Source organism: Rhinolophus sinicus, linkage group LG01 (assembly GCF_036562045.2).
Source record: "Rhinolophus sinicus isolate RSC01 linkage group LG01, ASM3656204v1, whole genome shotgun sequence".
Lineage (NCBI taxonomy): Eukaryota > Metazoa > Chordata > Mammalia > Chiroptera > Rhinolophidae > Rhinolophus > Rhinolophus sinicus.
Genome location: NC_133751.1, coordinates 198,440,442 through 198,463,292, shown reverse-complemented (window position 1 = coordinate 198,463,292; position 22,851 = coordinate 198,440,442). Strand labels below are relative to the sequence as shown.

The window sequence follows — 22,851 nt, the reverse complement described above, 5'->3', positions numbered from 1 at the left end:
GCAGATGAAGGGAAAGCGGAGTCATTGGGACTATTACCGCAACCACAGCACCTAAAGGAGCCGGGCCATGTGAAGAAACAGAAGAAAGAAGAGAGGGGATAATTGGGAATTATGTACCCATAGTAAAACATTGAATACTAATCAGGTTCTAAAAGGAAATCTTTTCATCCACACTTCATGAGTGAGCTGCAGGCAATGCTCTATCTCCTCATGTTTGCCTGTTTCCTATTCACCATGCTAGTATCAAATTTACTTTCTCCAGGAAGACTGTATGAATTCCCCTCCTTTTATCCAGAGAGTAAATCATATGATTGTGCTGAACATTTTCCTGTCACAACATTTATAAGAATCTGTTGTTTGATTTTCTGTCTTTGCTACTGGACTGTGAGCTCTGGGAGTTCACCGTCGATTCTGCCATATTTATCTAGTGCTCTTTATACCCCCACATCTTGCCCCTGCATAGAACAGAGTAGATGCTGAATACATTTTTGCTAGAAAATAAACACAAAGGGAAAACTGAATTGATAGATGAATGGATGTCAACTCAGGTATTTCTTAAAGAAAATGTGTACATTTGCAGACATCAATATTTTCTTGTGCTTCCCACATCCTTGCCATCATGAATGCGACAGGGCAGAAAAGAAATGCTGTGAGAGATTAAGATTACTTTTTGATAACTGTGTATGATGCAGCCACCAAGTCTTAAGCCTGCACCTGATCCTTTCTCCAAATTTCATAAATGCAGACTCAAGGGAATATAAAAATGGCTGTCACACTGGCCTAAAATCGTTGTTGGAAAATGCAGAAATAAGGGAAACATGGGCTGCTGCACTAAGAGTCCTACAGCCAGTTGTAGCTAAAGAAAACCTTACATTGTATTTCCAATGAGCTGAGCTTTCCAATGGAAACATTCATTCTTGGTCCTATTAAAAAACCAGAGACCTTTCCAGCAAAATTAAATGGAAACAGTTATTATAAACCAGCTTCAGACTAGACATTTCTATGCATTTTTAAATTCAATCCTCATAATGATCTACATGGTAAGATTTCCTTAATCTTTTCTGTAAAGATAGAGAAACTGGGCATGAGAGTGCTCTATAATTTCAAGTCATAACCATCAAAGTGTTAATTTATTAACATTCTTGTAAATCATGGTTTATTTGCACAAAAGAAAAAAAAAACTACACAGATTTATTATGCTTTGCCAGGAATTATTGTCATAAATCCTGCTCCACAATTCCTAGTCCTGCTGTCCAGTTCTGAGTTGCTCTCCTGTTTTTCACTCCTCTAAACTTGTGTGCATGGGGCTCTTGTTAGATGGGAAGGGCTGACTCATAAATTCTGAGTTATGGCTGCCAGGAGGTCTTTCAGCAAAGTTAGGCATTCATTCCAGTGTTATCATATAAAGTACAGTGAATATGTTTCACAATTTTCAAGAGGAAAGCATCTTTCTTATAAATCTACTGATAAAAATTCAGTTTTCAAGGACTACGCTCTTAGATTCCACTGCAGTTCCCTTTCCTGAACCCGAGTTTTTAGTTGCTTATATTAAATGGCCTCCGTTCTGCTAGGTATCCACTCTTAGGCCGCGGGCTAACACGTTAGCATCTCTGTGATCTTCCCAATCTTCACAGATGTGATTAGAATATGAATTAGAGCTGCAAATATTGTGTAAGAACCATAGTTTGGGGTATGGGTGCACTAAGCGTCATACTGGAGTCAGAGCTGTCACCAACCTGAGCAAAATAATCCATGACTTCTTTTGCTGCAATTTGACTACCATCCCTGCCTCAATTCTGCACAGTTCAAGCCCCAGCTTGAATGTCATGACTTAGAGAAAACTTTTCTTCATTGCCTCAGACCAATGATTCTCTCAGCTCTACTGTAGAGAAATCTGCAATTGTATATGGAATCATAGTGATAACTAGTGTTTATTTAATACTGCGCTCCAGACACCATGCTAAGAGTGTCAATAGTTGTCTCATTTAATTCTTAACTTTCATTCTCAATAGTATCTATGAGTTAGGTACTATTATCACCCAAATTTTATGGATGAAGCACAGAGAGATGAAGGGATATGCCCAACATCACCACTAATAAAAATCAGAATCAGATTTAAATCTAGATCTGCTGGATACCCAAACCTCAGTACTCAACCCCTATATTATACTTTATGCGTGCATTTATTATTTGTATAAAATTTACTCTATAAATGTGTGTGCTAGAAATGGCACATTTCTTTCTTTTTTAATGAAATTAAATCCATATCTGTTTTTCATTTCTCTGAACTTGTAAGCACAGGACTCCTTTTGGATATGAAGGGCTGACTCATGAATGATGGTGGAAATGCTGTCCTGAAATGGGTCATGAAAAAGCCTAGGACTTCTGATAGCAGAATATACAAGATGGCGCTGCTAGTCTTCTGCTCACACTGGTTGTCACAGGGGAGTTTGTTTTCTAAGCATGAACTTGAAGTACAGAATTCCATATTTTGGAGGTTGGAACCATGAAGCACAAAATCCAGCTTCACTGATGGCCCCATGCAAACCCTCTGCCACCTGTGCTTCCTCCCAATCAGAGGCCATGCCACGGTGCCAGGAAGGCATTATGCTGCTGGTCCTTACCATTGTTCATGGAATGCCAGACCTCTGTTCCTCTTTTAGAGTTAAGAATTCCCCTCCCTTCTCGACCATCAAAGGCCATGGGCCTCTCTCTTATCCCCTCTTCGACCCTTCTCAAGGGGCTGCAGTTTTTAAAAAATAAAAGCCAAGAGGGCAGGATGTCTACAAGCATTTGCTGCTTCTGCCATAACCCAACTTCTCTGCTTCAAAGTCAAATTCTTGCCTTTACTGAATGGTCATCACTTGATTTTACAAACCAGAAAATGTGAATCGATAGCCTTCAGGTCATATATGGCCAGAGGTAGCAAATTATTATATGTAATGTGGTGTGTGTTTTTTTTTTTTTTTTTTGAAAATTGAGCTCTATTTAAAAATTGAGAGATGTAACCTAATAGAAATTAAATCTGGGAATTTTGAGCATTTCTCCTGATGAGCATCAGCTGGTGCTGAGTAGCTTCTGTCCCCTAGAGATGCCCTGTACTTTCCAGGTCACCTGCATATCCATCACTCAGCCTCAATGTTTGTCAGTTTGCAATAGCTTTTCTTTGCAATGGAGAAATCGTTCTCCATACCTATGCTTCTAATAGATGTTAAAATATATAACTTAGACCAAAAGGGCTTCAAATTTCCAGAAAAATGGAGAAAATAACTTCCTTTGTGAGAGCAAGGAACTTTCTTGCATATGGAGGATGCAAGCATGTCTGTCCTGAAGGAGGCCCTTCTCACTCACGTTACCTGCCTGTCTGCCAGGCGCCTGTTTGTGTCCCATGGTGACCCTTCTCAGAAGAGCAGAAACATACGAGGTTGACCACACAGAAGCTCGGCGCTTTTTAAGACTGTTCTATGTAGGATTAAGCCAAGGCCTCTGAGCTCACTTCCAAAAGTGCTTCTTCAGTCAGGCTGGCCTGAGGGCCAAGTCAGGTCCACGTCAGCTTTTGTTCACCTTCTTCATCCTAGGTGGAAAGTTCTCTCTCTCTATTTTTACTCAATTAACAATAATAATAATGATTCTTTTAGAGACCTGATATAATCTTGGTTTAAGACTCTATGTCTCTCAGTAAGTCTTCCATCTTTTTTTCAAGTCCACGCTAATTTTCTGTGATTTGAATGCTATTAAATGTATAGTAAATAATATATAGATAATACATTTCATAGATAGTAATAAAATAAAACATTTGATTATAATTAACTACTTTAAGTTCAATAGTTTTGTGTCATAAAGAAGCACCGTGAGGTTTTGAGTGACGGAGACCATGTTTCATACAGCCTACACTGTGTGAGGATGGGTGTTTGCCCCCCTAAAACCTTTGCAGAGCTGGATACAAGCTGCTTGGAAACTATTTGTTGATTGATTCAGTGACTGAATTCTGAATTTCTGTTAATACCATACTTCTACGATTTCCACATTTTCCCATTATTTTCATGAGCAATTTGGGCCCCAGTCCTCCACTGCCTTCCAGAATCACCCTCTAGGGAATCTCAGTTTTACTAAACAACAGTGACTTTAATAAAGTACCACAGCAACCAGTGGCAATGTTAATTAGAATTGAGATCTGACACAACCATTCGCTTTACTTCAGCAATTCCTCCATTCCTCAAAAGAGCTGTTAAGAGCAACTATTTCAAGTGGCTAAACCACTTTTAGTAAAGTAATAGTCTGTGACTGGTAGCAGTGTGTGTGTGTGTGTGTGTGTGTGTGTGTGTGTGTGTGTGTGTGTGTGAGAGAGAGAGAGAAAGAGAGAGAGAGGCAGAAAGTTGACAAAAGGGGGAATTTACAGGTCGAACAGGTGGAACCTCCTTTCCTCTCCAGTATTATGTGTGGAGGTGAGCACCTCTGTTGTTTACAGAGGAGGGTCATCCATTGTTCTAGTATATTCTGCTAGGGGATTAGTTCCATGGCCCAGTGGCAAGAAGACAAAAATGAAGAGGAAATATGAAGAGAAAAAGTAGAAAGAGTAAATACTGACTCCTTCTCTTTTGTTCCAAAATAGCAAGTCCAAAATGCTCCCTTCATGTAGTTATTTGTCTATTCTGGACGGAGGTTCTCTCTCTCATGAGCATTCCTTAAGTACAGCATCATTTGTTTAAAACATCAAAGGTGAGTGAAATTCAGGTATTCTATTTTATACATTTTTTTGCTTGTGGAACTTTAACATTTTCTAGAATAGTATTCACACATTTTAGGTTCTTTCTTTTCAGAAAAATCAAAACTGACAACATAACGAACATTTTTCCTTTTCTACTTTTTCCCTCAAAACTGGTGAAGGGTAGATTCGATAGATATAATTACAGTAATATATTTGGGAGACATTGACTTCTAGAAGTTCAGGTAATTGTAATGCTCTTTTGAGTGTTCACATCAAAAGTTTCGCTTTCACGTAAGAAACCCTAACTTGCACTGACATCATATAAGTGACCATACATCCACCCCTACATGTCACCTTTCTTTTAGTGTGGATACAGCAATTTATCAAAAATGTATCAAAATCTGTTTTTCTTTCACCTGTGTTTACCACCTTCATAATCTAAGATGGAGAATATGAGAGACTAAAGATATCTATGTCATTTCCTCTGGTCAGCAGACAATTTATTTACTGTTGTACAAACAGAGCTGAAAAGACTCCAGAGATCTGTTTTAAATGCCACAAAGCAAGAGGGATGCTTCAGGCGTTGGCTGTGGAAGGAAGTCAAAGTATGTTATAAATTCTGTTTCACTCTGAATTTACTGGAAGATTCATGCCAAAGTGTCAGAGACATATTACCCATTTTTATGCAACTTACTAAGTGTTCAGTAAAAGTTAATTATGGACAGTCTCATTGTTTTGTCTCCATTTATTTCACAGGTTCTTGGTCCTTTGCCCACACTTTGAAATGTTTGGATTCCCTAGGGCCCAGTCTCAGTTTCCCATTCTCTTAGTTTAGAATCATTTATTTCTAACCATTCCAAAGGTCTCTAGTTTCAGTCCTAGTTCCACTAAATCTCTTTAGCTCCAGACCTGTAATTCCAACTGTCTACTACTGTCTTCTCAATTGGATGTTCCAGAGCATTTGCAACTTACCATTGTCAAAATGTAAGTCCTGACTTTCCTACCTAAGCCTTGCTTCACATCTCATATTGACTATCGCTATCTCAGTAAATGGCCTCCCAGTCAGTCACCCATGCTTTAAGTTGTGGAGTCATCACTGGGTCTTTCATAATGAAAACTGAATTCCATTATACCTATGTTTAAAAATATTTAAATGACTACAAAATATCCACCATACAGTGTTCAAAACTGAACTATGATGTTGCAGATACTGTCCATTGATTATGCAATATGATCCCCCCTTATCCCTGTAAATTTTGATAATATTTCCAGGTATAAGGCAGAGGCCCCTTGATTTAAGAGAAAGAAGGACCTTCTATAAGTCCATGGAAATCCCATTTCCCTTTACACAGTAATTGGTCCAGAGGACATATTTCCCAGTTCTGACCGACTAAATGAAAGGGAGAGTCTACTGGGGCACGAGGTCCAGAACTGTCATACTCAGCTGGTGATTATGAAAAAAACAAAAATCATCATGGTTAGCAGAACAGGAGAAGTAGAAGGATAGAAAGTTCTTTGGTCTTCGATGACTTACTGAATGGTTGCAAAACATCTGAAGCCGCCTAACCTTCAGACCAGGTGCAATGGTGGTTGACAGGTGGCCGGTACTTAAGCCACTGCTAACTGGTACTTTGTGGCTAAATACATTTCTATTTAATACACAAGACCCTTGAGAACTCTTATTAGCTGGCTCCAACCTACTCTGCAGTTTTTTCAGTCAACCTTCCCCCACCCTTCACGCTAAACACACTAGGTTCCGTCCATAGCATTTTAGGTTTTCATCCAGAAGGCAGACTTGTTTCTTCTCTGTCATCTTATGAGCAGTTCTTGATGTATCAAACTATCGTTCAAATGTTATATCCTCTAGCAATTATTATGCTATCTACCCAAAGCCTCTGAATGTTCTTGCCAAAATCATACCCTCTCAGGAAAAATTAATTGATTTCTGTTTTGCATATTATTTGTATATAATATCTTACATTGCAATGATCCATCTGTCTGTCTTGCACTTGACTTGGATCACCTACATGTGAGGATGTCTTATTCATCAGTGGATTCCCAGATCCTAGAACAGTGTCTCTTACATAATCAATACTCAGGTAATGCTTCTGGTTTTTCATAAAACAGATCTTTGGCCAAAATGGGGGCAGAGATTGCCCACGTTTTTTGGTTAGAACTGGTGCAGATAGATAATCATTCTTTTTAATACTACTAATAAATCTAAAACTAATCATATTCCCAATTGAATAGTGATGTCAACCATCTTTGGGAGTGTCGTTTTTTCTTCCTACAAAATACTATTTGTTCATGTTTGTTTCTCTCTTTTTTTTTTTTTTTGACAAAATGCAAAGATATCTTCTCCTTACACAAACAACTACAGCTATTTATACTTTACTATCAAAAATACATCATTAACTTTCTGCTAAAGGCACACAATGTTCCTTCTCCAGATTTGAACTCATGTTGTTAAGATGGTTATCTACAACAGAGTACATGATATGGTTGCATCACCAACACTTTCAGTTACATTTTTAAGTCTGGTGAAACTGTTGCTCTGCCTCTGCCTGGGTACTGTTCTAGAAACAGCCCTTTCCAAATACCGAGATCATCCTTCCTGTTTCAGTTTTAACTTGTGCATGACTGTCAGAGAGACCACAGGCTAAACTCATGTAAATTGCTTTCCAAGATGAGTAGAAGAGGGGAAAGGGGATCAAATATATGGTGATAGAAGGAGAACTGACTCTGGGTGGTGAACACACAACATGATACATAGATGATGTATTGTAGAATTGTGCACTTGAAACCTATGTAATTTTACTAACCGTTGGCACCCCATGAATTAAAAAAACAAAAACAAAAAACAAAAGATGAGTATCTGAACTGAAAAGAACATTAAAGAACTGGTCTTTTCTTCAGACCCCTAACAGTATTTCGGAATAGAAACCTGAGAACTACAGGAAGCTGCTTGATTATTTGTTGTTTATTTCAATTGGCAGCTCTTACTAAGTCCATCATGTACATGAGTCAGTTCAAAGCAAATATATGCTGCTTTTTAAAAATTGAAGTTGAATAATATGTATCTATTAAAGGTGCAAAACTGCATTGCAGATATTAATTTCAATTCATGAAACTGAAAGGTATAGTAGATGATAATTTTCTAGCTCTTTGGGCTTAGATTTGGAAATTTGTAGCACCACACCCGATTCCCAGTTACTATCTTCAGTTCACCATTGCAGATGCCTCCTAACACCTCCTCTCTCTACTGCCTGCAGATCACCTTTGTTACATTTTTATCCCAATTTTCATTTATGTTAATTTTTCCCAGTTCCCTAAAATCATTTCTGAAGCAAAGGAGGCATAAATGTTAAATCAGTTAAACTTCTTAAGTTAAAACTGCATGAGATGAGGACTTTAGATATTCTAGATGAAATTTAGTACAAGATGTTTCAGGCTGTCAGGACTGAAAGAATCACTATTTACTTCTCTATTGTCTATGTGAATAATGCTCTGTGGAGTGGTCCAACATATTGTTATATCCCTGTGGATGAGGGATATGTATGCTGTCCCTATGAGTAGACAGAGATATCTGTGGCTGTGGTTCTCCAAGTGATAACTGCATAAAAACAATTTCTAGAGACATGAGGCATTACCATCTGGGAGATCATTCTCTTTCTTACCTGAGCTGTGGTTTCCTGCTAACAAGGTGGGGCTCACAGAGCATCTTCCCATTCTGCTGGTGACCACAGGTGGGCCCGGGGTTCCATCCCATTCCTGAGCTTTGACAGGCTCTCGGGAAGATGGCCCATGATGCCCTCTCTCTTTGCTGTCCAGCTTTGGTAACGGCTCTGTGCTGTGACTTCGCACTTTCAGCTCCTCTGTGGATTCTATATATGAACCAGAATTACATTCCATTAAACAAAAGTCAAATTCTTCCCAAAGTCCTTTAAAAATTAAAGAACAATTTCCTTAGATGCTTCCAATATATTTTTGGAAACTTAGGTGCGTGTTGGCCATTGCATAAAGGGCCAAACAGGGCCAAAGATTACACAGGGTTTTTGTTTCTGAGGAGTGCAGGTTAATATTGCTGGGAAATAGTTTTCTCTTTGGAAGAGGAGAAGGTCAGTGAATCTTGAGACTTCATTAGCGACTTCGCTCTGCTCATCTTCAAGGAAGCTTTCTAAAGAGCACTTCATACTGTCTCTTTACTGTTTCATGTTTCCTTGACTCCACTATCCACTGTAACATGAATTCAACACAGCCACTCCACTAAAACTGCTGTTGCTAAGCTCACCTCGTGCCTTTGAGTTGGCAAATTTATTAATAGAAGACATTTTTAAGCCATTTGACAACTCCTTGCTTATGCTCTTATTTACATCTTCAATTCTCTTGGCTTCGCTGATGGCCCATCTTCCTGTGTTGTGTTCTATGTCTAACACCATTTCTGTGTCATCTATAACTTCTCTTCTTCCACATGTCCCTTACATGATGGCTGTCCCCAAGGTACTAGCTTAGTCACTGTTTTCCTCATTCTATTTTTCTGTGATTTTATCCTCCAGGATTCAACTAGCAATTGAAAGATCGGGATTTCTAGATATTTTATCATAAGCCTGGATCAATCTCTGGAGCTTTAGCTTAAAAGTATATATATATATATATCCCCAACTGCCTGCTGGATGAGTCTGTTAAGATGCCCCATGGAAACCACAAATTGTGTATTTCAGATACTGAACTGACACCAGATTTTACTAAACTAATGGTTCCTTACGTCTAGCCAACCATCCAGCTAGAAGTCAGCAGATTCTGCAGATTTTCTTCCTGAACATCTTACTCTCCCTCTGTTTCACTTTGTATCCTATTTACCTCAACTGCTCTAGTTCAAGCTCTAATCACCACTCCTGAATTATTGAAACTTGTCTCTTGACTGTGTCCTGGACTCCCCAAAGTACAAGCTCCATATGCTGCCAAAATGATCTATTTAAAATGCAAATACGATCCAGTATTATTTCAGGGAATGGATGTGATAGCCATTCTGTAATACATGTACAGAAGTGTTCAGAAACACATGTAGTAAAGATGGTTTTAAGAGTGCTACCCCCTTGCTACCATGAGAACAGTGTTATTTCAGGGAATAGCCATTCTGTAATGCACATAGAAAGGTGTTTTTAAAAAATGTAAATTTACTCATAATGTACCCCTAACTAAAATCCTTCCAGAAGCTTCCTGTTATCCACAGAATTATGTCTAAGCTCCTTGTGAGGATCCACAAGTTTCTTTACCATTTCTTCCCTTCCTCTCTAACTTTGTCACTTTCCACCCGAACATGGTATTCAAGAAACATCACTAAGTTGGTTGTAGCTTCTTCCCCTCCACTCCACCTCTAGTAAAAACAGTGCTGTTTTCTATAGCTACTTTCTCCTGACGTGACTGCTTTGAATACCCTTATGCCCTGTCTTTGCTCAGCTAACTTCCCTCAGCCCTGGGGTATATGGTCATCTCTGCACTGACATTGTCTTATATTATCTTTCTATGTATTTGCTCTTCTCAAAAGGTCCTGTGTTCTTTAAAGGCAGGGTCTGAGTTTTGGTTTTTGCATTTTTTAAATTTGGAAATATGACGACAATGGAGACATGAGTATGCAACAGAACCCCAAGCATATTGCTCGATATTTAATTAATTAATTTAGTAGGTATTTAATTACTTGCTCAGTGTTTAATTAATTAATTTAGTAGGTGTCTCAACTCCTCCAGCATCTTTCTGATGTGTGTAGGAAACACATTCCTAATGGAACAAGAGAATCAAGTGAGTGTTATAAATGTATTAAGGTGGCAAAGAGCTAATAGTATTTTCAAAAATCTGATTACCTACCAGTCACAAGTTGTAAAATTCACCAGATTGAAAGTTAAATTCAAATAAGGAAACTTTGAGAAAAACTAGTGAAAAAAATCACAGGAATGATTCACTGAATATACAGAGGGTGCCAAAAAAACGTATACACATTTTAAGAAAGGAAAAATCTATTAAAATTGTAATACTCAATATATACCAATAAAAGATAAGTACAAGTCACGTTTGACTTCTGCAATTACAAGAGGTGCTCAAAGTGGTTGCCATCAGCATCCAGACACTTCTGATTATGGCGAACTACTGCTTGAGCAATGTTGACCAAAGTGTCCACTTGTGTTTCTGTATATGCCATTTTAGTTTCTTCACACAGTACCATGTGTCTCAAACTTATCCCAAATGCGTGCAATTATTAGGCATGTTGGAGGTGCTGTTGCATACTCACGTCTCCATTGTCGTCATATTTCCATAACAGTCTCCAATTTCAAATACCACTTCAAAATGGTCTTGAGCTCCTCAACAACTGTGCTTCTGCCATTTTCTTTGACTGTCCTGCTGGTTGCATGGTGACGCTAGCATTCATTTAATTAATGCCATCTTTTGAGTAAACATCATACTACACACTGTACCATAATTCAATTCAACTTCAAAAAAATCATACATAGATAACATCTCTTAAAATGTGCATACATTTTTTGGCAACCCCGGTATATATTTTGCATACAGGTTCAAATACTCATCAAATTGAAATATGATAATACAAATGTCACATTTTGCTTCCCAATTACCTGGATCTGTGGGGCAGACACAGAACAGGCTGTAATACCATAAGCAAAGGCTCAGCTTTGCAGCCCTGGCCATGGTCTTGGGCTGGTGACCCATGTCACTGAGCACTTGCTTTCTCTTTTTGGAGTCTCTCATTTTCCTTAACTACAATACGGATATAATACTAGCTCTGCCTAACTTCTTTATTTTAAGTTGAAGGATCTAATAATATTCTACATTTTAAGATATTTTGAAAACTAAAATGTGCTATACATGTAAAAGGTAGCATTAACTTAAATTAATTATAGCCATTTGTTCTTTATGAATTTATTTTAATCTTTCTACATTTGAACTAGATAATTACTGAGAGACTGAATATACACATGGAAAATTGCCAGACTGTATATAAAAATAGAACTGTAAGCCATTACCTAGAGTAACCAGCCCAGGATGCCAACCTACTATCTTTAAGTCAGACTTCAGAAAGTCAGACCACTTCTCCAGCAACCAATCCAGGAAGCCAAACAATAGCCTGTGTAGCAATTGGCTCAACACAGCCAGTACTTTTAATCCAGCTCCCAAAGGAGCGTCAAATGAAGCAAGTCAAATATGTACCCAAAATTCATCACAGAGGATGCCCTGCTTTTAGCCTACCTACAGCTTTCCCAAGGAAACAGCCTCCATTGGGGGCATACCTGAAACTTTCTCTTTTCCCACTATGCAGCTTTCCAACTCTTCTCCCTGCCCTTGAGTCTCTGCCAAGTGTAAGTGGCGGTGGCTGACTGCTGTGCTATGGAGAGCTCTGAATAAATAGCATTTGCCTGTTCTCAGTCGTTTGGTCTTCATTTACTTCCACAATGCGATGGTCCCTTCCAGCCTCAAAATGCTATGCAGTTGTCTAAACATATCATGTGTATCATTCAATGAGATAGAACTTAAACCAGGAAGGTAGTCTCAAAACAACAGCCTTAGAAAGACTTCTATTCTTTAAATGTATATAAGTAGATAAGCCTAAGGCCCAGTTACACTGAAATCAAATATCAGAAGTCAAAATATTTTAAAAGAAATACATTCCAGCATAATGATTATAGCAATATAATCTAACCAACACTTGCTTTTCAATGCCTTAAGTCAAATGGAATGAAACAAGTATCAGAAAAGAACATTTTAGATGATTTCCAAGCTGTTTATTCACAGTTTCAATGAAAATGTACTCTAGCTTGCAAATGTCACAGCCTCAAATCCTAATGACGCATCTGTCTCACCTCACCTTCTCTTCCAGATTTTAAACAAGCCATTGGGATGCTCGCTTTCTTATCAACTTCTATATTTGTTTCCACTACCATCATTAAATATTTACCTTTTTCACACACACACACACACACACACACACACACATTTTCCACCACTGGAACTGAAACTGACCAAACTGAAAAAAAAAATGCTCAAACTTAACGCTGGGTCCAATATTCTTGCAGATCAGTACAGCATTTTAAATATGAAAGACTGAGGATATGTGTCAAGGCACCTCCACCAAGAGCAGTTTCTTTGTTCTCATTCAAATGACTTGCATACACATACCCGTGAGTGTCACTTAGGTCTCAAACCTTAACTAAAGAAAAGCCAATGCAGCTACAAAAACAAAAAGGAGTCTTTTTTTCCTTTCCTTCTTTGTTTTCAAGCCCCAGAGGTTAGTCTTCAGTAAATTTTGGCAGGTACATTTAGAAGATCTTGAACAAAAGGACAGACGAAATCATGCTACTCAGACTTAGACCTTAACATGTGCCTCCTAAACAGAAGACAGAACCAAAACATCTGTAAGAAAATCATTCATGTATTTATTGAGCATTTTATTTGAGAATAAATCTGGTTTCTGGTATATATTCAAAACAGCTTCTTACAAAATGCATTTTCTAATTGAAAGAAATTATGAAAATCTTCAAAATAGCTGTTGAAAAGAAACAAATGGAAAATGGACGATTAGACTAAGAAATATATACAGGAAGACATAGTGACAGCTCAAAAATAAGGACATATTTATCCATGTCCATAATTTCAAAGTTTTCTTAAAGCCTGTTTAAAAAAAAAAATGATTTTAGGTAACATAAACTTTCCTGAACAAGATCAATCTTAGATAACAGTGGTAAAGTTTTATGTGGAATCTAAGTTCATTCAGTGTTTCCAGAGCCCCGGTGTGAAGCACAAAGGCAGCTACATAGAGTGTGCTATCCTCTGTTCATTGAATGAATGATTGAATGTCGACTATTCATCTAAAATCTGAGTCTCACATTGAAATCTGATGGGGAATTGAAATCTGGCTGTGAAAATTGCATGCATTATTGCATTACATTTGTCATTAAGCTTTGTATTTTGCATAGTATTGTCTTAAACATCTTACAGTGTTTAAATTGAAGAAGGATAAATAAGAATACGAGACCAGGAGCAATCTTTTCATGACCAAAATCATCTCTCCAGGATTCCAATCTATCACACTTCAGGATGCTAACGCTGAATGTTATTCTCAAAGCTTTCCCATTTCCTGCCTCTTCAGGCTGTCTCTGGGTCTACGTTTGTCTCTCTGGCTTCGGACTCATTCTTCTCCCTCTCCATTCTTATCCTGGATCCTGGGCCACCTGGAACTACTTCGCTCCCCCCAGGTCTGATGGCTTTTATCCTCAGGTCTGCCCTGCACCAGATACTGAGTTTCCCCAGAATCTTTGATCCACTCTGCCTCACCAACATTCATTTTGTCAACAATGAAATGATACTGAGGATTCTTATAAATCACAACTTAAAAATTCTCCCCACCCCCAGCTCTAGAGATAAAGAAAACAATATAGCATTGATGGACCTTTACATGTGGCTATCTGGGGGACCCCAATATGTTAAAACTGACAGCATTATCCTTTCTCCAAACTTTTCTTTTTCTGGCTGGAAAGGTCACGTAATTGTTGATTTATATATCTGTTCCCACCACCAGACTGGAAGCATCTTAAGACTAAAGACTCAGCATCTAATAGAGTCCACAGTGAGAATAGACAGGCTGAATAAACTCATGCATACTTCACTCAGGAAAGTCAGCTCATTCTCTTAATTCCAGGATGTAACCCACTTTAGGCCATGTCTCACCGCCTCTCCTCCTAGATTTCCAATCTCTCTGCACATGAGCCATTGCATGAACCAATAATTCTCACTGACAAACATGACTTAGTTACTATAGCTAACATCATGTGCATTGTTACCCATATATGTTTCTAATTGACTTGCTAATTAATAGTCCAGAAAACAAGAGATTTGTCTGGGAAAATCAGTATTATTTGGAGATATGACCAATAACACTTTTCTTAGGGGAACATAAAATTCCATTTTCTTTTCCTTTTTTGCAATGTTTAAAAGGATTAATTTGCCACATCACTTAATTGTTTCTATGAACATCTAGATGATTGAGATGATTTAGACAAGAGGTTTTTATATGTGTGGTTTGTAACTGCTGTTATTCTTGAAATTTCACTCTCATGCAGGGTTACAAAAAATGGACTCTAACTGTGCCGGCGATACAGGGACCACAGCTCATGCTACTGATGAGTGTTGGAGCTCCTGTGGATACAAAGCGTGCTTCAGAATTGTCCTTTCTTATTGGCATCATTAGCAGGATCAACATCCCTTCATTCAATTCCAACTGCTGAACAATGAAAATAATGAAAGGTGATCAAGGCAGATTAATTAGGTAGAAAAGACAACACATTTGGAGTTGCTGAAAGAGGTAATGAACTAAACTGCATTATCAGATGGGTATTAGATCCAGTCATCAAATTTTAGAGCTGAAAGGGACCTTGGAAATCACAGTTGCAACACAAAAAGCAAGGTGTGTGTATCTTTGTTGAGATGGTATCCTGCCTTTGGGAGAATAGCTCTAGGAAGTGGGTGGTGGTGGTGGTGATGTTCCCATCTCATGGGAAAGCTTGGCTCAACTGTGAACATCTTTAATTGCTAGAAAGCTCTTGTATAGAACTGAAATGGGCCTCCCTCCAAGAACCACCATTTGTTGGTAGTTGGTAGCCCTGTTTCTGGAGCAACTCAGAACTAGTCTATTTCTGTTTTTAAGGAAAAACACTTTAGAATCCAGAGTGAGGGAGTCTGTCACTCCTTGGTCACCCTGATTTGGACACTAATTGCATGTCATGATGTCTTTTAAAACTATGGTGTTTGGAGCTGATCAGAGCCAGACAGTCTGACATCATTTACCTACGCGTCCAGGCGAGCAACAGAGTCCTCTCCTGCACTTGTAACATTCCATTTCTGAAGTCTCTTGGGAAAATAAGTCAAAGGCTCCATGTTTCTACAAGGAATGGGCACCAGGGAGCAGGGCAATTAAAAAAATATATACATATACATATACATATACATATACATATACATACATATATATATATATATATATATATATATATATATATATATATATATATATATATATATAGTCCAGGTTTGTTTTAAGAAGGCACATAGGTCAAAGCCTTGGTTTTAGTAAAATAGACGAGACACACTGAAGTAGGATAGGCTATGCAAAGACTCCTAGTGATTTTACAGATGTAAAAAGAGCTCAGAGCCTTTACACAACTTGCTCAAGGTCACAGGAATGGCAATTAGCAAAGACATGATAAAGAGACAGGTTTGCTGGTCATGCCTAGCATGTACCTCTTACCTTAAGTCACTGGAACTCACATACTGACATATATTCAACTGTTCTTTTTCATGGATGCAAGTAATAACAGTTATTGAAGCATGGAACAATCCATAGAATTTCAATGACCACGTCTGGTCTTTAAAAACTGTCAATGAAACATCCAAATGATTTCATCACTCCTTTTGTTTTGTTTTTTAACCAATGTGTGTGAGGAATGTCGAGATATTGACAAATTATCTCTACTCAAAAAACCTTCACTGAAGTTATCAGGAATAGTTCAAGTGTGACCTATTTTAGTAATGCTTTAAGAAATTCTAGTATTGCAGGGCAATGAAAGACAATTTGCTCAGAGAATGCAATTTAAATTGCCATTTGTTTTTGCAATGCAGAAGCCAAGAGAACCTGTGGACAGAGACTAGTCAGAGGCTGACCAAATCTGTTTGTTCTCTGGGCATCTTGTTAAACTATACTTCCCAGCAATTAGGCAAAGCCATATGACTGAGATCTGGCTGTGAGAATGTGGGTGGAAGTGATGTATGCTACCTCCAGTTCTGGTCATACAACTTTCCAATAATATCCTCATCCTCTTGCATCCCCCTCCTGTTGGCTGTGATTTGTTGAGGTCCTAGTTGTTGGAAGAGCCACCAGATGGAAACTTCCCAGTAACTATGGGGAGAACTGCCCATCTTCCCCTGAACCCACTAATTGATTGTCACATGCCTGTGGCATATGTCATGGTCTATGACATGAATAAGAGATGAAACATATTATATTAAGCCACTGAGGTTTGGAGTTGTTTGCTCTAGTAGTTGGACTACCCCAATATAGTTTTTCACATATTGTTTCACATTTTCCCTCCCACAAAATATAGTCTAAATATAAAATTCTTGGGTTTCTAATGAGGACAATATTTCTGTTGGCATACTGACAGAAAAAGAAAGGGCAGAGAGACTAGTTAAATTGCCAAATACAGTACGACAATTCAGCAAGCAGTGCTTCTCTCTTAACCCTAGTTGCAAAAAAATACTTTACAAAACCGATAAATACACTATTGAGTATTTAATAAATATTTTAAATATGATGGCTTCAATCACTATTGCTGAATGAGCAAATGGATGAGCCTCCGAAATGATCATTCAAATGTCTTATATATTTTATTTTTATTCATTTGTATAAAGACAATGCCATTTTTCTTTCAAAATAGTTTTTCATCCAAAAGTGTAGCAAAGAAATAATTCTGAGAAAAAATTTTAAAATAGGATTTTTGAAAAAAATTCACAAAGAAAACATTGGCTATTTCTTTAACATAAAAATAATTTTCAGAAATATCAAATAAATACTTTCCAGAAATATCAAAACAGCAAACCCTTCTGGCATGGGGTTGAGATGATCTGGGTTCCACTCTCAGGTCAGTTCAATAAAACTTCTCTTCATGAATCTTAGTTTTCTCAGACAAAATTATAGATTTGAAATAAATTATTTCTAACTATCCACTAAATTAAAAACTTTGTACCTCTATGATATAAAGTTCCTACAAAAAACAAAACAGTTCATGAAAATTCATTAATATCATTATGTCTGCTCTAAACTCTACTGCCACTTTATATTTCTTATATTCTTCAAGGTGACTTTTCTTTAGTTTAATCTAATTTCCCTTCCAATCAAATCACACTGAACTAAGAAATAAATGAAGAAAGTGAGTTCTTAAAAAACATTAATGATTTGTTTAGGATCATTGGCAAACCCAAGGTCCAACTTTTTTCTTGCTACCTGATTGGAGACTTGCACAAATAGGGTCCTGCTTTAAAAACATACAGATAATATCCTCAACGTTTTTCCCTGTCTGTAAAAAAAGATGAATGTTTCCCATTGGAAAAGTAGTAATGCCAACTCTAAGCAACGTCTTATAACACCAGCAGCAGCATTGTGGTTAGAGCTTCCACGGAACAAGTGGCTACTATGGGTCAGATGCCACACTAGACTCTTTACAAATATATTTCCAATCTATACATAGTCCTCCCAGGGATATTTAATGATAGCCTTCTCTGTTCAGGAACACTGGGGGTCCTGTTGGTTCATAAACTCCCAATGCTAATCAGAGGTGGGTAAGTAGAAGAACTAGGATTTAAACTCAGGTCTCTGAACAAATAGCCACTCCAGTGGTGCTTTGTTGGGTTTGGTTTGGTTTTTTTTTAAGGAGGATTATTTACCTTATTTTAAATGAATATATATACATATATATGTTAAAACGTATGTGTGTGGTGTGTGTGTGTGTGTGTGTGTGTGTGTTTTAGTTGAAGATTGCATGAACAGAAAGATGAATATGATGACATTTGGGGAAAATGAGTTGTCAGTCTAGATAGTATAGATTATGCACACACAAATGACAACGGGGTCCACAGTAGTTTCCAGACAGGATGTAGATTGGATGAATATTCCTTCAGTACACTGTGTAATCCAAACCAGAGTTATGAAGTGATATTTATCAGTAACTGTAAAGAAGTCAGAAAACAGAGAACATTCATTTTCTAAAGCTGCCTTTAGCAATTTATTTTTACAAATTTTTTGGATTGCTTTGATAAAAAAATCAAGTGATGAAAAGCATATATATATATATATATATATATATATATATACACATATATATATACACATATATATACACATATATATGTATATGTATATGTATATATATATACATAAATGTGGGAGAATGTGGGTGGAAGTGATGTATGCTACCTCCAGTATGTATATGTATATATATATACATAAATATATATATATATATATATATTATTATTATTATTATTATTTTCCAACCATGGTAAAATGCATATGCCATGTTCCACCTGCATAGACATGTTGTGTGTCAGGCACTGTGACGGAGAGAGAATAAAGCAGGGAACTCTAACACTATGACCTCTCCCCACATGGGCCTCCTACTCTGAGAGAGAAAACAATTACAAGAACTAATACAGGATTAAACCTCTAATACGAACAAGGAGAGTTAGTAGTGTACAATGAAAGGATAGAAGAGATGATTTTTCCTGGTCGGGAGGTCAAGAAATCTTGGTGAAACAGCAATTTGAAGAGTGGCAAGGGGAGGGGGAGGGGGAGTTTGATGAGTTTTGCAGCCGGGGAAACTGTTCAACACGTATGACTTGTTCCTTGGATCTGTCCTCCCAAAAGCTGATCCTGCCTAACACAAGCTTCCAGCCTGACAAAGGGTACAAGCAAATGCATTCAAAACAAGGGTAGAGAGGAACAATGGTTTAGGCTCCACAATACGTTTAGCCTGTCTGGAAGAAAGGCTTTATATCAGGAAAGAATGGGATTTGAATTTACATAAAAAAAGAAGAAACAAATTCAGGGGGGTTTTGAGTGACAGGCTATAGAGTTGGCATTAATTTTTGAGGAGCAGGTATGGTGATGCCATCGCTATTAAAGAAAGACTCTCAGAGGAGAAGTGTGCAAGAAGGACCAGGAGGATGCATGAGGAGCTTTCCCAGGTCAGGGGCTCATTCTTAACATCTTTTCCCTAGGCAGGTAAGAGCCACAGAACTCCAGATAGCACCATCTCAACATTACCATGTCATCAACCTCTGAAACATCTTTTTCAATGAGGTGGACCAACATAGATGCAAAGATGCAGAAATACAAAATATGTTGTAACAGCTTTTTATAATCAATTTTTAGTGTTTGAATCTAATGTGGATGAACTGATGACGACATACCAGAGAAGATCCTGTTTTGGAAATTAAAATCTATCCTCTGTTTAATGATGAGATAATTGTTTTATTTATTTATTTATTTATTTACCAACCTCATTGTCTGGTCTTAATCTGATGTCAAGATTTAGAGACAGGAATACCAGACAAGGTTATATTGTGAATTCATTAAATAACCAGCCTGAACCTGCAGTCAATCCTCTGCATATTAAAAATGGAACATAATCATGGAAAGTGTTCTTATTGTTCAACAATCCTTTTTACTTCAAAATAGTGCATAAAAATGCAAATGCCTCCCCATAATTTACCACATTAAATATTTATGCCCACAGCTCAGCTCGGCTCCTATAATGCCAACGGCAGCCTTTCAATTCTTTCCCATTTAGGACCTGCCATTACTGAAGCTTATCTTACTCCCTCTACCCCAAATTCTTCATATATCTGATATAAAAACTGCTGGTAAAAATCATTGGAGGGACAAATAGAATTCTAAAATACTTAAGAAGAGTTTTAGGATTATAAAACCTTTATAACCTGGGCCAGGCACGTGTTTTGACTTGGTCTGTTTTAAGATAGCTGTATCTTCTGATAAACTCCAGCATCATATGCCAACAGTCATAGAAGACCTGATAATAGACTCATCCTTAAGTAGGACACAAGGCAGCAAATTATCATAAAACCAACAATCTCAAAAGAATCTTCTTCAAGAAAGGAGGCCACAGGGATTCAGACATATGTGATTTTTACATTTTTCCTCCTCACTATGGCCCCAGTCAGCGTAAAGCTCAACAGAGACTGTCATAGTACAAAGATCTCTGGATTTAATTGTTGGGGAAACATGATCCTGGTAATGGTTCTGCCATTATCTGGGTTACACTGGGTATGTTTTCTTACTTTCTGTGCTTCTGTGTACTCATCTCTCAAACAAGGGATTTAGACCATAGAACCTCTAAGATGCCCGTTGGATCTGAACATCTATGAAAAAAGAAAAAAGAAAGAAAAAAGAAAACTACAACAATAAATAAATAAATAAATAAATAAATAAATAAATAAATAAATAAGGGCCAGATCTTAAAATCATCTATTCTGTGCCTTCAGTTTAAAGTGAAATGGGATTCGTGTACACCAAAATACATTACAGAAATGATATTTTGTGAAAATGTCCCCCTATGGAAACCTGATGTTCTGAACATGTTGGCCTGTTGTAAGGAGCTTTTCTGACTAATTAATGATACCATAGAACAGAAAGGGGTGGTTTTCTATACAAAATATCCTTAGGGTGCTGCCAACAGCATGGACAATCGCAAAGCCAAAATGTAGAAGAAAAGATGCCAAGTTCAAGGAGAAGTAACAATGGTATGAAGAGAACAAAGAAAGCACGGCTGTAATTTGAGTTGCCCTTTTGTGAGATATTTAGGAGGATTTGGCTTTATGAGCAGAATCGCTGCTTCCTAAGGCCATGGGGAGAGTAACCAATTATTTATCAAATGTGAGGAATTAACATTCCTTTTCTTCTATGGAAAAAAAAGTGTGGAATTCTATCACTGTCTCCACAGCATTTCGATTTTCAACTATTTTTTAAGTGATGATGTTAGAATAACCCCTTGATTGATAGGAGAGAAAGCGAATGACTAGAAAGATCGAAGAAATACTCTGTTACCAGACATCTTATAAATTGGGAAGACTTTTGTAATGTAGAACATTTTTATACATCCTGAAGACTGAGTTAATGTGCATAGGAAATTACTGTTAGGCATTTGGGATCACAACTGAAGTTCCTGTTGCATGGCTTATTGCCACATTTTTACAGAAATGGTTTAGATGTGATTTGAGGATATAAAACTGGCACTAATAATGCAGCACATGGATTCATACCATCGATTTAGAAACCACGTGTAGAGGGTCTGTACCTCTGCACCCGTGATCTGGGAACTCCCAACCATAGCACTGTACAGTGTAAACAGAGTTGTCTTAAGGATAGTGAGACCCTGGGTACCAGTTCAGACTTAGCCCCTAATTAGCTATGAGGCCTTGGGCAAATCGCTTTTGCTTCTGAGCCCTCATTTGCTTATGTTTAAATGAAGCATCTGGACTCAAGAATCCTCAAGTTTAGGATTATACTGATAAATACCAGAATACATTCTATACTAGAGGTTCCCAGTCCTAAGTGCTCATTAGAAACAATTGGGGAGCCTTCAAAAAGTACCCATGCTTGGGTCCCAATTAAATTAGATCACTGGGGGTGGGGTAATTTAAAAAAAAACACCAAAAAACAAAAAAACAAAAACAACTCCCCGAGAGCTTTTAAAGTAAACCCAGGGTTCAGAACCACTGTTCTATACTTAATGGAACATTTTTAGCAACATTTAATACACTTTTCAATATTCTTTTTGTAGACTGGTGGGGTTCTTCATTTCTCTAGTTTTCCCTATTTTAGCTGAAAGCATTTTAATTATCCTTCCTTACTCAAGAGTAAGGAAAAAGAGTGAAAAAAGGCGGGGGAGCCAATCTATTTCCTATTTATTAGAATGTTTGAAAAAAAAACTTATAGGTGAAGAAGAAAAATGTTTGATCACATCAAATTTTGAGATGATCTCCATCACTGATTTATTTATTTATGTTATGACTATCTCCCATCTTCATAAAGAAGGAGAAATTAAACTGCCAAAGCTAAGAACACATACAAGCAAACAGTGAGTGGGTGGGTGAAAATTTGTTGTTGAATTTTGACTCTTTTACTTGGCTTCTTCAGCTAGGCTGCCTTATAAATGATAAGGAAACTAACAGCTTAAGGAAGATAACCAACTTTTTTTACAATCATTAGAAGATAAAAAGTTATTGATCTAAGATAGCAAAAAAAAATAATTTCTCAGTGTTGTCTGTTTTCTATGCCTATGAGACTTTTTTTTTTTAAGGTCATAACTCTGTCTTTGAATTTTTGAAGGAAAGACAAGCTTTTCCACTAGTAGGTAGGAGGTGTGTGGGTAGTTGAATATATGCACAGGTGCAATCAACTTTAATTAAGACTCAAATCATTTTAACAGGCAGATGGAAAAATGCTTTAATCTTCTTTAAAAGAAACAGAGACAGTCAGGCACTAAAAATATTAATGCATGGGAAGG

The 22,851-nt window shown here is 37.4% G+C and overlaps 1 protein-coding gene across 2 annotated transcripts in view; it reads right to left on the bottom strand.

The window, feature by feature from the left end:
- NYAP2 (neuronal tyrosine-phosphorylated phosphoinositide-3-kinase adaptor 2) overlaps window positions 1-22,851 on the bottom strand; it is a 242,919-nt gene that overhangs the window by 56,130 nt on the left and 163,938 nt on the right. For both annotated transcript variants that reach the window (XM_019736641.2, XM_074314124.1), the window contains one exon: window positions 8,386-8,592. In XM_019736641.2, coding sequence (XP_019592200.1) covers window positions 8,386-8,592 — 207 coding nt within the window. The remainder of the gene's footprint in view (window positions 1-8,385; window positions 8,593-22,851) is intronic.